This window comes from Tetrao urogallus, assembly GCF_951394365.1.
Source record: "Tetrao urogallus genome assembly, chromosome: 3".
Taxonomy (NCBI): Eukaryota; Metazoa; Chordata; class Aves; order Galliformes; family Phasianidae; genus Tetrao; species Tetrao urogallus.
Window position 1 is genome coordinate 55,483,551 of NC_136815.1, and position 15,967 is coordinate 55,499,517.

The 15,967-nt window shown below is 37.8% G+C and overlaps 1 protein-coding gene across 2 annotated transcripts in view; it reads right to left on the reverse strand.

Moving 5' to 3' along the window:
* NETO1 (neuropilin and tolloid like 1) overlaps positions 1-14,426 on the reverse strand; it is a gene marked incomplete at both ends in the record, with an annotated part of 63,107 nt that extends 48,681 nt beyond the window's left edge. For both annotated transcript variants that reach the window (XM_079533395.1, XM_079533396.1), the window contains 4 exons: positions 2,667-2,915; positions 9,287-9,424; positions 10,893-10,946; positions 14,399-14,426. In XM_079533395.1, the coding sequence (XP_079389521.1) occupies positions 2,667-2,915; positions 9,287-9,424; positions 10,893-10,946; positions 14,399-14,426 (469 nt within the window). The remainder of the gene's footprint in view (positions 1-2,666; positions 2,916-9,286; positions 9,425-10,892; positions 10,947-14,398) is intronic.
* Positions 14,427-15,967: the final 1,541 nt, after the last annotated feature.

Consider the following 15,967-nt stretch of genomic DNA (forward strand, 5'->3'; position numbering starts at 1 on the left):
TTTAGGGCTCCAATCATTTCAAATCCAAAAAGTGAAAGAAATTAAACAGGAAAGGTTTAGTAAATGCAAAATACTACTCTATTCCTTAGGATTCTTCTACATAAATTATTTTTTATTAGAACTTAATCTAAACTAGTTTTAAAATGCCTCAGAGCTTTTTCCTTTTACGCAGACTAATAGATCTTCATTGGAACATTTGTCTAGATACCTTTATTGATATTTTTTCAACTTCCATCTATTGAGCTGTTTCTGTACACCCTGGAGACAAAGTAAATAATCTCTTTCTCTACTTTCCCATGTACTAGTCAAATAATAATAAATGGTTACAGCTTCAATTTAGCCAAATTTACTTATTTTGTAAATCTTATTATATACAACACCACAAACACCCACACACTCAGCACTACGTTTCTTTCATCAACAAACCAACACATCCATGAGACACCAAGAGCAAAGATGGCAACTGAGGAAGTTTTGGGGAATTTTGGGGGACAATTCACATGGGGAAACATCAAAGAGTGCTGCTACAAAAAAAGACAACTGTGTAGTGCTTACCACAAGAGTGAAGGAAGCCTCTTACACAGGACTGCAAGTACTTTTTACACCCATACAGGTAGAGGTAGCAAACTATCACTCAGCTATCATTAAGCTGTTTCAGATACCAACAGTGGTCAAATTACTTTCAGTCATATTCTTGAGGTTCTTTAAAAATAAGTCAGCTGTATTTTTTTCTTCTGACCTTTCCTTTGTAAATAGTTTAATTGCAGAAATAGTCAAAGAAGGATTTAGATGCTACTTTCTAGAGGCAATGCCTCTCTTTTACACCCTCTTGAAAGCTGTCAGTCGTTGATGAATTGACAGCAAACCCTTGAACTTCAAATATTTGGACAGCACATCTCAAAATATGAGGCCTGATCCATTCTTATATCACAAAGAACTGGTCAAGCAGTTCGTCCAGAATGTGATCTGGATCCTGTTACTGAGGATTAACGAGGCAGCAGTGCTGCTTTGCACTTGTAAAACTAACCATATTCTCATTTTGACCAATATTCATAGAAACCCTTTATCATTTACAAAGCTTCCTATAAAAAGCTAAGAGGAAAAAAAAAAAAAAAAAAAAAAAGACAGCTTTTCCATCTGAAGTCTGGAATAATTCATGCTGTTACAGAAATTTAACAGCATTGATCTCCATGTAGAAATCCACCTTACATCAGAAGAAAATAAATGAGAATAAAACATTGTCCATGAAATAATCATTTGAGAATTTTTTTAGACAAACTAAACTGCAGGTCATGCTATGGACATATTTTCAACCATATCACAAATCCCTTTGTAAAAGAAGGAAATGAAATCTGAAGCAAAGAACTTCTGGGGATGATGGAGAGGAAAATGGCAAAAGTCCAGAGAGCCATGGCAACTGAAACATACTAATTTAACTCACTTTTCAGAGACAAGTGTGTAAGGATATAATGCTATTTCATGTATTATCTTGCATTTACAACATATACATCTACCTGTTTATAGGTTATTTCCTACAGAAATTCTGTGTTCTGTTGCTCTTTGAATTATCTAAGTATGCTTTCCCTCTGGAAACCAGAATCTTTGACTTTAAAGAAGATTGAACCGCTCTGATTAATTTTATAACTATTTTCTTTGCATTAGAGAAATAAAGCCACATAGAAGAACATTCAAGTAGCCCCGGTATTTTCTGTAATGCTGCTGGAACAATTAAGCAAGCAGAATCTGAGGCTCTTTATTTTTAGCAGATATATATATATATATATATATATATATATATGTCTATAAAAGAATATTTTTCCACCTAATACAACAATTTAATTGAATCAGTGGTGACATACTTGATAAAATTACATTATAATTGTAGTGCTTTAGAGCAAGCTATATTAAGGTATGACTCATCACTCAATACATAAGAAGGTACAGAAGCACGTCAAATCCAGCAGTTCAGTGCAATATACTGTAGCTTCAGCCAAAAATGAAATTTAAAGGCAGCAATCTTTTGTTGATAAGTAGGAGAAAAAACAGTTGGAAAGCATGACCATGAATTTTATTTTACTTTGATGAATTAAGTTTTAAAAGTGACAAGTGAATAGCTGTATAATTACAATTAAGATTTACTTAATACAATTTAGTATTTCACACTTTTCTGGCAAAACATATGAATTTACTTTATTGAAAAGGGAGAACTAGTCCACTCCTCAACTGGTGAAATAATTGGCGAAGTGGAAATGCAAAGATGGAATTTCCTGAGGTAGTTAGTTTTTTTTTTTATTAGAATACTTTATCAATAACAATTTTGAAGGATAAGCTGTATGGTGTAACAGTCAGGCATAAAGCACAGCATTTCCCATGAAATATTTTGAATGATTTACTGTAATAGAATTTTGTTGAAAACAATTCTTATAAAACTGCAGAGCCAGAGTATATGTATATTGGATAGAACTGTACTGAAAAGTTTTTGCTTGAATAAGCCCTACTTATTATGTGAAATGTATCTTCTATTATCTCCTATCTATTAATATTTTCTTTGATATTAAAGATAGACCCCATTGAAGATATTAAATAACATACCACTATACATTATACATCGTAAGCAAAGTTAAAAGCAAAGTTCTCTATCAATAATTGTGATGTTTTATACTTACCAGGTGTAAAATTATATCGAGCAGAAAACCCCATAGATTCCAGCTCACCATCAGCAAAAAATTTAATCCACAGAAATCTGCCACTGGATTTTATCATAGGTGGATTTTGCTGTCCACAGAAACGTCCAATGATTGGAGAAAAGCCAAAAGGTCCATCTCGTACTTCAATGTGGTCAAATTTACATTCCCAAGAAGGCTCTATGGAATATTTTTCATCAAAGTGTAGTTCAATGCATTGTCTAGGGGCAGCTGGAGATGGAAAGAAAATTATTGTATTATTTTCTAAAGCAAAATCCTTCAAACTCGATACAAAATTAAGAGAATCAAACAATTTTTATACACCTTAACATACGAATCTTAACATTGTCCATAGACAAAACAAAAAAAAAAACAAAACCCTTTGTATGTTTGAAAATTATTACTTAAAAAAACAACAACAACAACAACAAAACACATTGTTTTACTCATCTATTCACAGAAAAATGTGTAATTTTTTAGTAAAATTAAAGGAGATATCTATGACGTAAAGCAAAATACAATTTAGGAACAATTATGTAAAACACAACAGCTTTCTAAGAATCTTATGTATCTGAAAAAAACAGCCTTGTCTTCTATTTGAGGGGGAATATGAATCAGAATACTTTTAAAATTAATACAAAGATGAAGAAAAGTCTGTTCGGAATGGTGGCATAGCACTAAGCACAAATTCTGTTCCCATACATACAGTAGTCAATGCAGATCTGAGTACAATTCATATCAATTATCTCATTAAAACACGGAAAAGTAAAGTTAATTCACATTTAAGAATAAAGATGAAGCAAAAGTAATTTACTAAAGAGCAAAAAAATGTTATTTAGAATAACCTTGAAGAAACTTTATCGTGGTCATTTTAGACAAAACAAACAAGCAAACAAACAAACAAAAACAAAAAACAAAAAACAAAAAACACTTTAGCGATAGGTACTAAAAATCTGAATTTCACAAGGCAAACTAGTTTTAGGATCAAAATGTTGCTGTTGTTTACTCTCCTCTGCTTTTGCTTATTTTCCAACAAAGCCAAGACAAGGATTTTTTCAGTCAACCTCAGCTCTTGCTAAAGGATTGAAGAAAATCACATCAGCTTACGGAGTGCCCAGGGAAGAGTTTCTATCTTTCCACCAGGTCTCCCATGCTTAGAGGCTGCTCTGCTTTAAGAATGGAGCACTGACCATTCATCAGCTCTGCTTCTCCACTGCTAAATAAAAGAAGGCCAGGGAGTGAGTCTAGAAGCTGGCAACTGACAGTTCTCACTCCATAACCATTAAAATCACCTGCTAGAATGATTTTGGCCCGTGACAGTCAGAATTCCAAGAAAGCCTTCTTAGGCATGATGTGGTTTTCCTCATCAGCCAAGGACCATTCACAACAAATGGTTTGGATCTGTACTGGTCACTGGGAAGATGAAAGGAGCTTATATGTTCCTGCAGATTTGCACGTCTTAAACCCAATGAATGCTTCCCAATTTATTTTAGTCTGTGTCACAAATTTCTGTGCACACTAGCTCAAAGGATGATGGCTCTTTTCTCCTGACTCTTCTCAGGAATGCAACACTTTCTGTTTCCATAATTACAGTGACTGTGGTGATTACAGAAGACTGAGCAGAGATTGAAAGGGATACTAAGTAAGCATTCATGCTACCTTTTCTCTACTTTTATATACACTTCCCTGCTTCATCTTAGAGTAAAAGGTTAAACATTTTGTTGCAATAATCTACCAAAGTGATACAGACCTTCCTGAAAATGATAACAAGAGATAAAAACACAATTCAAACTCCCAACTTTATCTACACTTTAGAAACAAACAAACAAACAAAAATCTTTTCTCAGTTTTACTCTGAGTTCAGTAAAAGGTTTTCTTGCTATAAGTTAACTAAAGCAAGCAGGTACTCTATGAATATATGCCTTGTGTCACAGCTTTCTTTCTGCAACAGTGTATTCAAATATAATCACAGTAAGCCTTATGGAAATACAGTGATTAAAATAATGACTAAGAACAAAGTATGCATAAGTATTCACACACAGAGACACACACAAAAATCAAGTAAACAGACAGGAAAAAAAAAAAAAAAAAAGGAAAAAAAAAAAAAAAGCATTTATTCCATACTGGATTGGAATCCACTGTCTAATCAGAAAAGGAGGGATGAAATGATCCTCATTCACAGGTAAATCACATTCACATCTAACATCTTCAAAGCTTATTTTGTGACTACAGTGTCACAGGAAAAGTTTCTGCTGTGTTCAAATGAATTTCATATTGAAGCTTCATGTTGAAGCTACCTCAGAAATTTCAAATCATAAGTTCTTCTGTAGTTAACTTCCAATTATGTTTCTTCAAAGGCATTTAATATGGCAGAAAAGCTACTTAATGTTTACATTTGTCATCTTTTAAATCTAATTATCTTTTACAAGAGCTGTACTAAGATTTTACAAAAAAAAGTCATTTGGGTTCCAGCTGAAGAAGAACATTTGCAACAAAACACACAATTAGGATTTAGATTCTGATCAGTCTCTGAGACCGTAAGTGACAATGGAAGTTAAGCAAAAAATGTTTCAATTTACCAGACAGCATAGAAATGAAAAATCAAACATCATCTATCTGGGATACTACAGTACTAACAATTTTGAATGATCCGTAGTATTTCTGGTTGTACAGCTATTGTTGATGGGAAAGACACTTACAATCTCCTTTGAAAGAGGAATTTTTCTTTGTTTTGATGAATATTTTTGAACACAAAAAATCAACCTGAAATATGAAAGGACTTTGAGAGGTGATAATTTTTATACAGGTAAATATCTAGGAGTAAAGAGTTTAATGTCTTTAGGAAAAAACATGGAAGATTTTCAAAAAAACTTACTCTGAACTTCCACAAGGATATAAAGTGTAAGATTTACTTCATAAGTGAAGCGATACTTTTCTTCATAAGCAATTCTGGTCCATAACTCTATTTATACATAAGCATTTATTTAGTAAAAACTGAAGAGCTGATAAAAACATAGAAGTATTAAGATTATTTATTTCCAAAACAGCTCTTAAAATATACTACGTAAAGTATGACAGTCCTACTGCCCACATATTTTTAACACCAACAAAAGATTGCTTCTAAAAAACTCCTCTTTGATTTCCCTCTAGAGTACATGTGCCCAATTTTCTGCAGTCTGGCAAAGTCTAATGCTGCTCCTGCATTTGTTCCAAGCAGCTGTGAATTTTGCCAGGTAAGAGTCATGAACATGTGAAACAAGGGTAAAATTAGTCCCAGCGGAGAACTTAATGTGTACATTCAGCTATTTCCTATGTTCTCTATATGCCCAATAGGATTGAAAAAAAACAACAGCAACAACAACGAAGAAGAAAAAAATCTTGATTCATATTGAAAGGTAGATGGGACTCACCAGAAGCTGCTTTATAGCATAAAATTTTTTGTACTGAGTCCATGACTTCTGGATGACCTAAAGCACTTCTTTTAGAAAGGCATCCAACCTGGACTTCAAAAAATTCTGCTTGTTCCAAAAGTTAATTGTCATTACAATCAAACGAGAAGTGAAAAAAAAATGAAGGAAAAGAAAGAAAAAGGAAAAAAAAAAAAAAAAAAAAAAAAAAGGAAAGAAGGAAAAAGAAAAAAGAAAGTTCTAGCTGTTTGATCTGTTTGCAACTTTGACTCTACAATCAAAATCCTCTTCACTTTTAAAAGCTCACTGTGTATGATTATGGCAATTTTTGCCAGCTTTTTACTTCACCAATATAATTCTGAAATGATAAAAGGCTTGCATACACTTAAGATGACTTAAAATATGGGGGAAAACTTGCATCGTGAGATGAAAATCAATTTTATTGTAACAGACTATCTGCTGCAGTGCTTACTTGAATCCTATAAAGTCAGTCAGAATTGTATTTGTGGGAAGCCATCAGAATTTACCCTTGATAGTACTTGATAGCAAAAAATGAAGGAAAGAAAGAAAGCATGCAGGAAAGAACCTGCTGAGCCTTATATGTATTTATAGTTGGTTACACAGTAGTCAAAACTCTATGGTACTGGCACAATGAGCTAAGAAATGCAAAGAAGAGATCTCAGTATAGGAATGCTAGTCTGGATCACATCAACAGTCCCTGTCATTTGATACTTGGAATATAACAGCAGACAGAAGATACTCCAAGCATGCTGAATCTCAGTAATAAATATAGGAATGAGATGTAAAGAGAGATGTTTATAGACATTTATGTCTTGGATTAGAAAATATTACAACGTACAAAAGATATGCAAGAATATCTTCATTGGCTAGCCTTCTTTGTCATTTTATGCTGTCTTTATCCGTTGTAAAAAGAGTTGGAACAGACACATTACTTTAAGTACAGAAGATTATTTTTTTCTACTTCAGTGTGTCTCCTTTTGCCCTTTTCCAAAACTGATACTACTGAAAGTATGGTTTCTAAGACATCTCCACATTTTGGTGTTTTTTTGAAAACATTCTATTCTTGACCATTTTGGAAGACAAAAATAGGCAGAGTCAAATGTGTTGTGCAGTATGCATGGTTCCCACTAAATTACATATTACAGATGACATCATCATAGGTTTTAAATTATCCAGTTGGAATCCAGACTCCTCAGTACAGTTGGACAAGAAGCAAGAAGCCTAAAATCGATTTATCCCATAGAATATAAAGATGTCTGTTGAATTCAGATTATTTCCTGCACTGCATAGAAATTACCACAAAATTGTCAACATATAATTTCATCATCTAGAACACAAATGTTTAATTAAATATTTCCTTCCTATACTTTGACATTTCCAATTTGAGCTATTCTAAAGCAGTCTATTTTAATAGCAGATTTTACCACTTTTCATTTTATTATCTTATCATAAGTAGTTAAAATAATAAAGACAGGTCCTTACAATAAATATTTTTCTGGCACTTTCTTACTAACAGAAGGAATTCCTCGTGGCTTAAGAGACTGGATTATGGTTTACAGAATTGATGGGTTTTTATTGTTGTTGTTGTTGTTTTTCTGTTTGTTTTTTTCCCACCACCTTTCTCTTTGCGCCTCAATTCCTAGAAAATAAAACAGGCATGTTTCCTCCCCTCCTTAGAGCAATGTTGAGATCATTTCACTGCAGTGTGCAAAAAGACCTGGATGTAGCAACATAAATGATACAAAAATATCACAAAAATATAATACTAAGTAGAATATATGGACCCTATATATTCATTATTATTATTGATTTTCATTGCTGTTTTAAAAGTATTTTTAAACTATGAAAGAACTGAGATGCTTACCATACATCTGCTTAAATTCCAGACTTATATTGGAAGAATTATGGAAGACTGTAGAAGCATAAATTTATCTCAAAGGGCTTGTTGACTCCTTTATTTATAACCATCTTTTTACTTCTGACTTCAGTCAGTTTACTTATCACTAAAGTATAATTCAGATATCTCACTTATTTATTTATTTATTTTCTTTTCAAACTATACAACATTTACCATCCATCATTTCCCTGAAAGATTTTTATGAAATACGTTTCTATTAGTAACTCAGCACTAGGTTTGGAAAGACAAACTGTTTTCTCTAAGTGTTTTTTGGAGGGTTCTAAAGCAGCTAATTTAGTTAGAATGATCTATACAGCTTTCAAAATCTCTCTTGGAACAATCAGCATCTTTAAAAAAAATAAGTATTTCTACAATTCCTGATTCCAGCATGTTAAATTAATAGTTCTGTCCAACTCAGCATGTATAGGGCAATCATCAGTGTTGTATTTTGCATGTTATCACAACTCATTAATCTTTTTAGTTTCAGAGTTCTACCACTTCTGTTCCTGATTCATCTTTTCTGTTACTAACTTCCAACAGTATCTAATCTCTTGTTACCTTCAGCAGATTCCTTTTTACAAGAATCCCTTCACATCCATTTTGCTAAGATTCATGAAAAGAAATTACAGGTATGTAATAAGCCTTTTTTACATCAACTCCAGACCTTCAACTCTCTACTCATTGAGAACTGAATCTTACATCTACTATTTTCTGTGTTGTTTTTCCTAGTTGTTGTTTCATTTTGTTAATCTCCTTATTTTCTTATGATTACTTGGGTAGAAAATATTTTTATACTCACTGTATGGATGTTTTCTGCATAATCTTCTTTACTGTACTTCACCTAGCTGTGCTTGCCATCCCTGATTCAGTTATGACATGTTTAAAAATTGATATGAGGAGTCAAAAGCATTTTAGTTTCCTGTGTTCATGCCTTTTATTCATTTTAAATATTCTGGTTTCTATCGTATTACAGCTTTTTAGGTTCTATTCATTCTCTAAAATAAATAATACTGTTTATTCCTAAGTGACTTATGTATACTTGACACCTAAGCTATTTTATTAGTCTGTTAGGAAAGCTAGCATTTTCCAGTATTTCCTAGTATGCTTTCCAATGCTTTTTAATTTTTTTATTAAAAAAAATTGCTGAGATAGAACTTTTCTAAATCTTGCTTCTTGATGCTATCATGAACTTAGAAGCTTTATCTACCCTTCACATACAGCAAAATAAAATACTTTTCTGACAGTTGATAGACTACAAAGATTCACTGACTGTTCACCTTCTATAATGTAGACACACTCTCTGTCAGGAGGATACTTGTTGGGATAATTGGGAGAAGTGAAGATGCCTCCTTCCGCATATTTTGTCCAAGTTCCACACTGCACTGGTTTCTGTCCTTCGGCAGTAGTCTGCTTTTCTGTGAAATGATCACATTAAAAATCATATGGTTAGTTTAAAAATTATGACGGCTATTTGACACTTTGAACTCCTCTACAGAACAAAATAGTTCCATCTTATGGTGGTCTCAGCTTTTTCCAGTTGTGTCTAAGTATGATCATTGACCTGGAAGAAAATTAGACTGTTCTTTATGGATATTCTCACTCAAAATATTTTTTTCAAAGCAGAGAAGAGTCTTGAATATCTGAGGGAAGTCATCCTTACATCACCTTTTAAATTACATGCTCGAGAATCGAAGACATGAGTTTCTCACTTGTGTAGTTCAAAAAATCCAAGTGTGTGCCTTCTCAACAAGACACAAAATTAAGGAAACAAACAAGCAAAAAAAAGAACAAAAACCATTCCAGAATTCTAATAGAACTGTTTTTAATTCACAGTGTTGTGAGCCTAGATTCACCTGACAGAGATGGGGTCACAGCCCAGAACTTTCCTCCTCCAAGGTGAGTCATCAGAGAGCAGGGTCAGTCCTCATTTGCTAGCCCTGAAACTTCTGTGTTCCCTTTCTGCACATTGGCAGAGAGCTTGAAGACTTTAAGATTTTAATCTTTTCAGGCTGAAAAGGATGAAGAATTGCTTTCTGGACATTGTGCTTTAACTAGTAAGCCAAAATAAAATGGATTTATTGGAGGAAAAAAAATTTAGACTTGAAGGGACAGCAGGCTCTAGGAAATGCACCAGTTTTTAGAGTTCACAGGAATCAAAAATGGCCTCCTATGCTTAGCTCCCAGCCAGGTGCCTGTATCCAAGTTTGTCCCACCAAGACTTTCATGTTCAAGGCCGAATTGTTTGAGGTTCTTAAGATCAATGGAGGGAGACAGGCACCTTCCAAGCATGATTTTAACCACCTGAGATCTGCCTCAGATTCTGCATGCATTTCTCTTTCTTCATGGTCCATATACAAGTTAAGAATGAAATGGATCCTGATCCTCTGAAATGAATTCAGGTTTGCAGGGAGTGAGCATTCAGACATATGTTCAGACACACACTGTGCTGAGCATCCCTCCCTGCTTGACCATCACCTCACTTAGCATGCAGGGTTTTGAAGGCTGTTTTTCTATCCCCACGCTGCACAAGGAGCCAGGAAGCCTGATTTCACATTTTGAATTCTATTTCAGCAATCAAAAAGATTTTGAGACAAAATTACTTGGTACCAAATATGAACACTTAGTCTGAAAGAGAGGGCACTTTGCAACCACTAGATAAGGTCAGGTCGAGCCTTTAGTTAAATTTAGCCATGGATAAGGTCACTAACTTGTTAAAAAATCACCACTGGATTTTTGGCAGTTTACAGACAGAAAACAAATGAACAAGCTACAGACACTGGAAGTAGGTGGACTACAAAAAATTTCCAGACCTACATTAACAACTCGCATCCAAACTTAAGACTGTAATATAATATCTGAAAAACAAGCCTGAAGTTTACGTACCTGTTCCTTTTTTGGTTGCCCCAGACAAATGTAGGATGATTAGACTTGCTACGACTGAAAGAGAGATTTGCATTAGATATAATAGTGTAATAGTGTCTGCAATTAAATCAAATGTAAACATCTGAAAAGAACACAAATTAAATAGAATTACTGTAAAAATTTCAGTATTTCATGTGTAGTTGTATCCTTAATCACTTTTCATATGAAAACTTTCACTTTTCATATGAACTCATTTGCATGTAATCTGCCCACATAAGTGTTTATCTTTGTAAAAGTATTCAAATAAAGAGGAGAACTATTTGGCTTAAAATACAATTTCCAAGCATTAATGTTTGCCTCTTATTTTATTTTCCCTTTTTTAATATTACAAAACATTTTAGCAATATTTATTTATATAATCATAGCTTGGGCCAGTAATAAATTAAAAAAAAGCTGTATTCAACCAAAGTAGACAAAGACCTATTAAGTTTCAGTGCCACTGAATCACTTTGGTTTCTTATCAAGGCATAATAAAATTAAAAAATAAGCACTGGGACTTTGAAAGAAGTGAGGGCTGAGGTTTTCATATGCAAATCCTCAGTGAAAGAAATTATTGTGTGTATTTAATAGTCTCATTAATCTAGTTTGTTTGACTTGACCAGAGTATGTTGCTTTATGCAGCAGTTAAACTTCAGTTTGTTTTATAAATAATCTCCAACCATGATAGGACAGATGTGGCTCTTGGGAACAAATACAGAATTCAATTTGGAGACAATTCTTGAGTTTTGGGTATTACAGAATATAATGTTTCAACTAGAAAAAGCTAAGAGGGAAATGTTCAGATCAATAGTAGTTCAGATAATTTACTTCAGAAGACCAAAATAACTAACCAGCTCTCTGATGAAGAAATCACAGAACGATGATGGTTGTGTTGAGGCATTGGCACAGCTGCCCAGAGAAGTTGTGGTGCCCCATCCCTGGAGGTGCTCAAGGCCAGATTGGATGGGGCCCTGGGCAGCTGAGCTGGTGGGGGCAGCCCTGCCCTTGGAACGTGGTGGGGCTGGGTGGCTTTGAGGGCCCTTCCAACGTAAGCCATTCCATAGTTCCATGATTTTTTTCCCACCTCCCTGGTCTTCTCTAGCTATTTCCAGGAGAAAGTGGGATAGCAAGAGCATGAGTTCCTGGAGCGCTCAAGATTTTGACCCCAGTGAGTTTGGCATAAAGCCCAAACTTAGTGCCCAGGCAAGACTAAAGTTAAAGTGGAGATAAACTTGTCTGTTTATCCTGAGTATTTTGGATACATCAGCTTGTGTTTGTATCGTTGACTATATGGAGGAATTGGTGGTCTTCAACACATATAACTGAATGATGTGCTTTCCTCTTCTTACCCCCAGTGGTCCTTCTGAAAATAGCTTAGCTTTGAGATTTATTTCTATGCCTTTGACCCTTCCCATATGACAGAAGGTTTTAGGTGTGCACGTCATCTACCTTATTAAGCAAGGAAAGGTTGAAGTGCTGGGAAAATAAAGTCTTGGCAGCATGTTCTCTATCTCTTGGTCAGGCTCACAGTCCCTGTGTCTTCCTGATTCTCCCAGCTAACAGAGACAGGATGTTGGCAGGGCTGGTAGTTAAAAACTCTTCTGCGTCTTGGGCATTCAGTGAGAACATTGCATCTTCTGCTCAGATCTGGATGCTACCCAACTATTCATGCCCTTACGCTCCTCAGGGATGGATTCTGGAAATGCATTCTTGCTGGGATTCTGACCATCGGCTATGTCAGAATCTGGAGGCAATGAAGGTTTTGCGCGTTGCTCATTTACTTAGTTGTGTTTCATGCAGTGAACACACTGCATCTATGTGCATAATTCTCACCAGCTGAAACCAAATTTCTCCTTAGTTAAGGAGGTTTGGTGCTAGAATGTGGAGACAGCATTCTTTATGAAAGCTAGAATGGGCAGAACAGTAGCTAAACAAACCCTATGTGAGAAATGTTTCTTCTTAGGCTATTAATCACAGTTCATGTCTTTTTCTTAAGGGGTCCCTTTATCTATCAACTCTTCTAAATGTTAAAAATTGAAGTCAAGAAAATTAAAGAGACTTGGTCCAAGTCACTGAGATATAATTACAGATATGATAGAAAAACACAGGTCTTTTCAATTCCAGCTAACCGCTAGAAAGAGTGCTTCCAAGTTGCAGAGCTGTGTTATTCCAAAGCAGGGAGCTACACTGAGTTATCATCACAGAGTCAAAATAAATTTGACAATGAAATGTAAAATGAAAAAAAAAAAAAAAAAAAAAAAAGAGAGAGAGAGAGAGAGATGCAAAGATTTTTTTCTGCATATATATCATATCCATCACTTGAAATGAAATACCTCTCACGTCTAAAAAAAAAAAAAAAAAAAAAAAAAAAAGATTTTTTTCTTGACACGGTGGCATTAACACCAGCATTGCCAAAATACATATGGTGCCAGAAAGTAATTAAAACTGGGGGGTTGACAGGGAAAGATAACATGATACCTTTCACTCAAGCAGTCATGATAGTCCATTCTATGCTATGATCTCTTGCATTTTTCTTTTTCAAACCATCAGAAAAGAACATTTTCACAGGAAAAAAATAAAATAAAAAGACCCCTCCAAAGAGACCAATCACACTGTCTTTACACATTCAAAGCTGTCACTTGGGAATCTTTAGCAGTACACCAACAATATTGACATTATCTGGGTTTGGGAATTATTTCAAAGAGTTTCCACCAAATTTCTTGTTGCATTCTCTCTGCCTTCTCCCTATCTTTCCTCTCCTAATCATCAGTGTGATTATAATCACACTTTCTATTTCCACTGATTGCGCATCTTTGAATCTTTATGGATTTGTGCATTTTCCCATTGCAAGCCTCACATTAAGAGGTTTATCTCTCTGCCAGGAATCTTTTTGGAGGCTATGATTTGGCATGCATGTGGCTTAGCCTAGTGAAGAGTTTTTGGAAAACCTATACCCAGTCGTAGCACCGCTGTTTTACAGGTGTGGGCGCATAGCGAGGTGGTGAAAGAATTGTACCCCTCCAGCAGTGAGGATCCTCTCCAAAACTGTGTCAGGAGGAGGGGGTCCTACCATGCAGCCCGAGGTCTCGGTGCATTTCTGTGCCCCCCGTTGCTTGGGGAGGACCCCTCTGGGGGTTGGGGGGGAACAGCCGGCGCAGAGCCCACGGGCGATGGGCGCAGTGCTGCTGGAGCCTCGCACCCCATGGCCGCCCCTGGGACCGCCGGTTCTAGTCACGAGTGGGGCAGCAGGGGGGCCGCTTCCCCTCTCCCCCATAGCACGCCGAAAGCCATTTTCGCACCCAGGTGAAAACCAACAGACAGACCGAGCGGGAGCTCGGGGGAGACACAGACCTCCCCCCACCGCACCGCAGGGGGGTGCTGGGGAAGGGGCGAAGGGGGTGCTTTGGAGGGGGGGAGTTTGCCGTGGGGTCCCGTAGGACGAGTTGTGGGGACAGCGAAGGTAAGGCTAGGCGGGAGGAGATACTCACTGTGAAGGAAGCTGCGCCCATGGGTCATGTCTGTGCCTTACACAAGGGGCTTCGGTCTCCACTAATTCCATTTAGATACGGGAGGACTTCCAGTGGCAGGGAGAGGATGGAAGTAGGAAAAGAAAAAACAAAAAACAAACAAACAAAAAATCCAAACCAAAACAACAAAAAAACACCAAAACGCGGAGCCCACACACAGCGGAGCGGAGCAGCCCTTCTTCCCGCTCGCTCTCTCCCTCGCCGCCTTCCACCGATCACGGCCGGCTCGATCCCATCACGGCGAGCTCCCGGCAGCACTGCCGGCAGCGGAGCATCGCGGCAGCGGGCACGGCGGCGACCCGCGCCTCCAGGTGCCGGCGAGCGGCGGCGGGGCGAGCCGAGCCTTAGTCCCCAGCTTCATACAGAACCCAGAGCGGAGGGAAACATCTCCTGCAGGACTCCGCGCCCAGCGACTTCCAGCCCTTCGGCTTCTTTTGATGCATTGAAGAAGGGATTAATGGGTCCGTCATCAGCTCCCCGTGCTTGCTCCTCTGAAGGGGTGGGGGTGGGAGGGAGGGAACCCAAAGAGGAGGGGTGGGGGAAGAAAGATTTACCAAATAGGGGATTTAGTCATATTTGTGTGCAATGCGATCCTTATTAGAGAAGAAATCCTTTAAAATCGAACAAATCCATTTTGCAAAAGCCTCTCTCTCCCTGCGCGTTGCGTGGTATCAAGTGGTTGCAGCGGCGAGAGGCTGAAAACACATGGCACCGTCTGAAGTCCTCTCGGGAACGGATGGAGCGAGACGGAGACGGATGAGGGTTAGTGATGTCCCCTCACTGCTCCGGTCCGGGGCGAGGAGCAGGAGGAAACCCTGGAGGCTATTCCACTCATCCAGAGCAGGGGAAGGGGAGGGGAGGAACGGGGAGGCGGCAGTGGTGGAGAAGGAACGATTTCAGAACTGGAGAAAGAAGAGTGAGAGAAGAGGGGTCGTTTCCCCTCGTCCCTCAGCTCACGGATGAGGGAAATGCTCTCAGTCCCTCCCTGAGCTGCACCTGATGCCAACCGAAAGGATGCTCCCCTTGGAGAAGAGACTTCTCCATTTGCACGCACGCACTCACAAAAGGGAGCAATAAAAGTTTCTCCTCTAATCCTCCAACCGCAGATACAATGATTGCCTCTTCCAATCAGCCCTTAGACGACAGCAAAATCTCTCCCGTTAGCTTCCCCCCCTCCCTCTCCCAAGCTTATCCGCTTCCTCAGCTATATCCCCCCCCCCACCCCCAGGCCCTCACATCCCTCTGGCTGCGGAGGGAGAAGAGTGGGGCAAATACACTGAGAGTACTGAGACGAGGGGAAAGGATTTCAGCGAGAAAAAGCGGGGCGGACAGAGCAGACGCCCGCAGGAGAGGGCGGCGGATGGAGGGGGCACATAGCACGAGGGACTGAGGAGAAGGAGGATCTGTGCCATTGGGGTGCGGGGGAAGAGGGCGGCCGCTGCTCCACACCCGCACCTGATGCTCTGCGCTCTACGGGAAAAGTGCGTCTGGGGGCGGGGAGCTGCCAGGGAAGGGGCTGCAAAGAGAGAG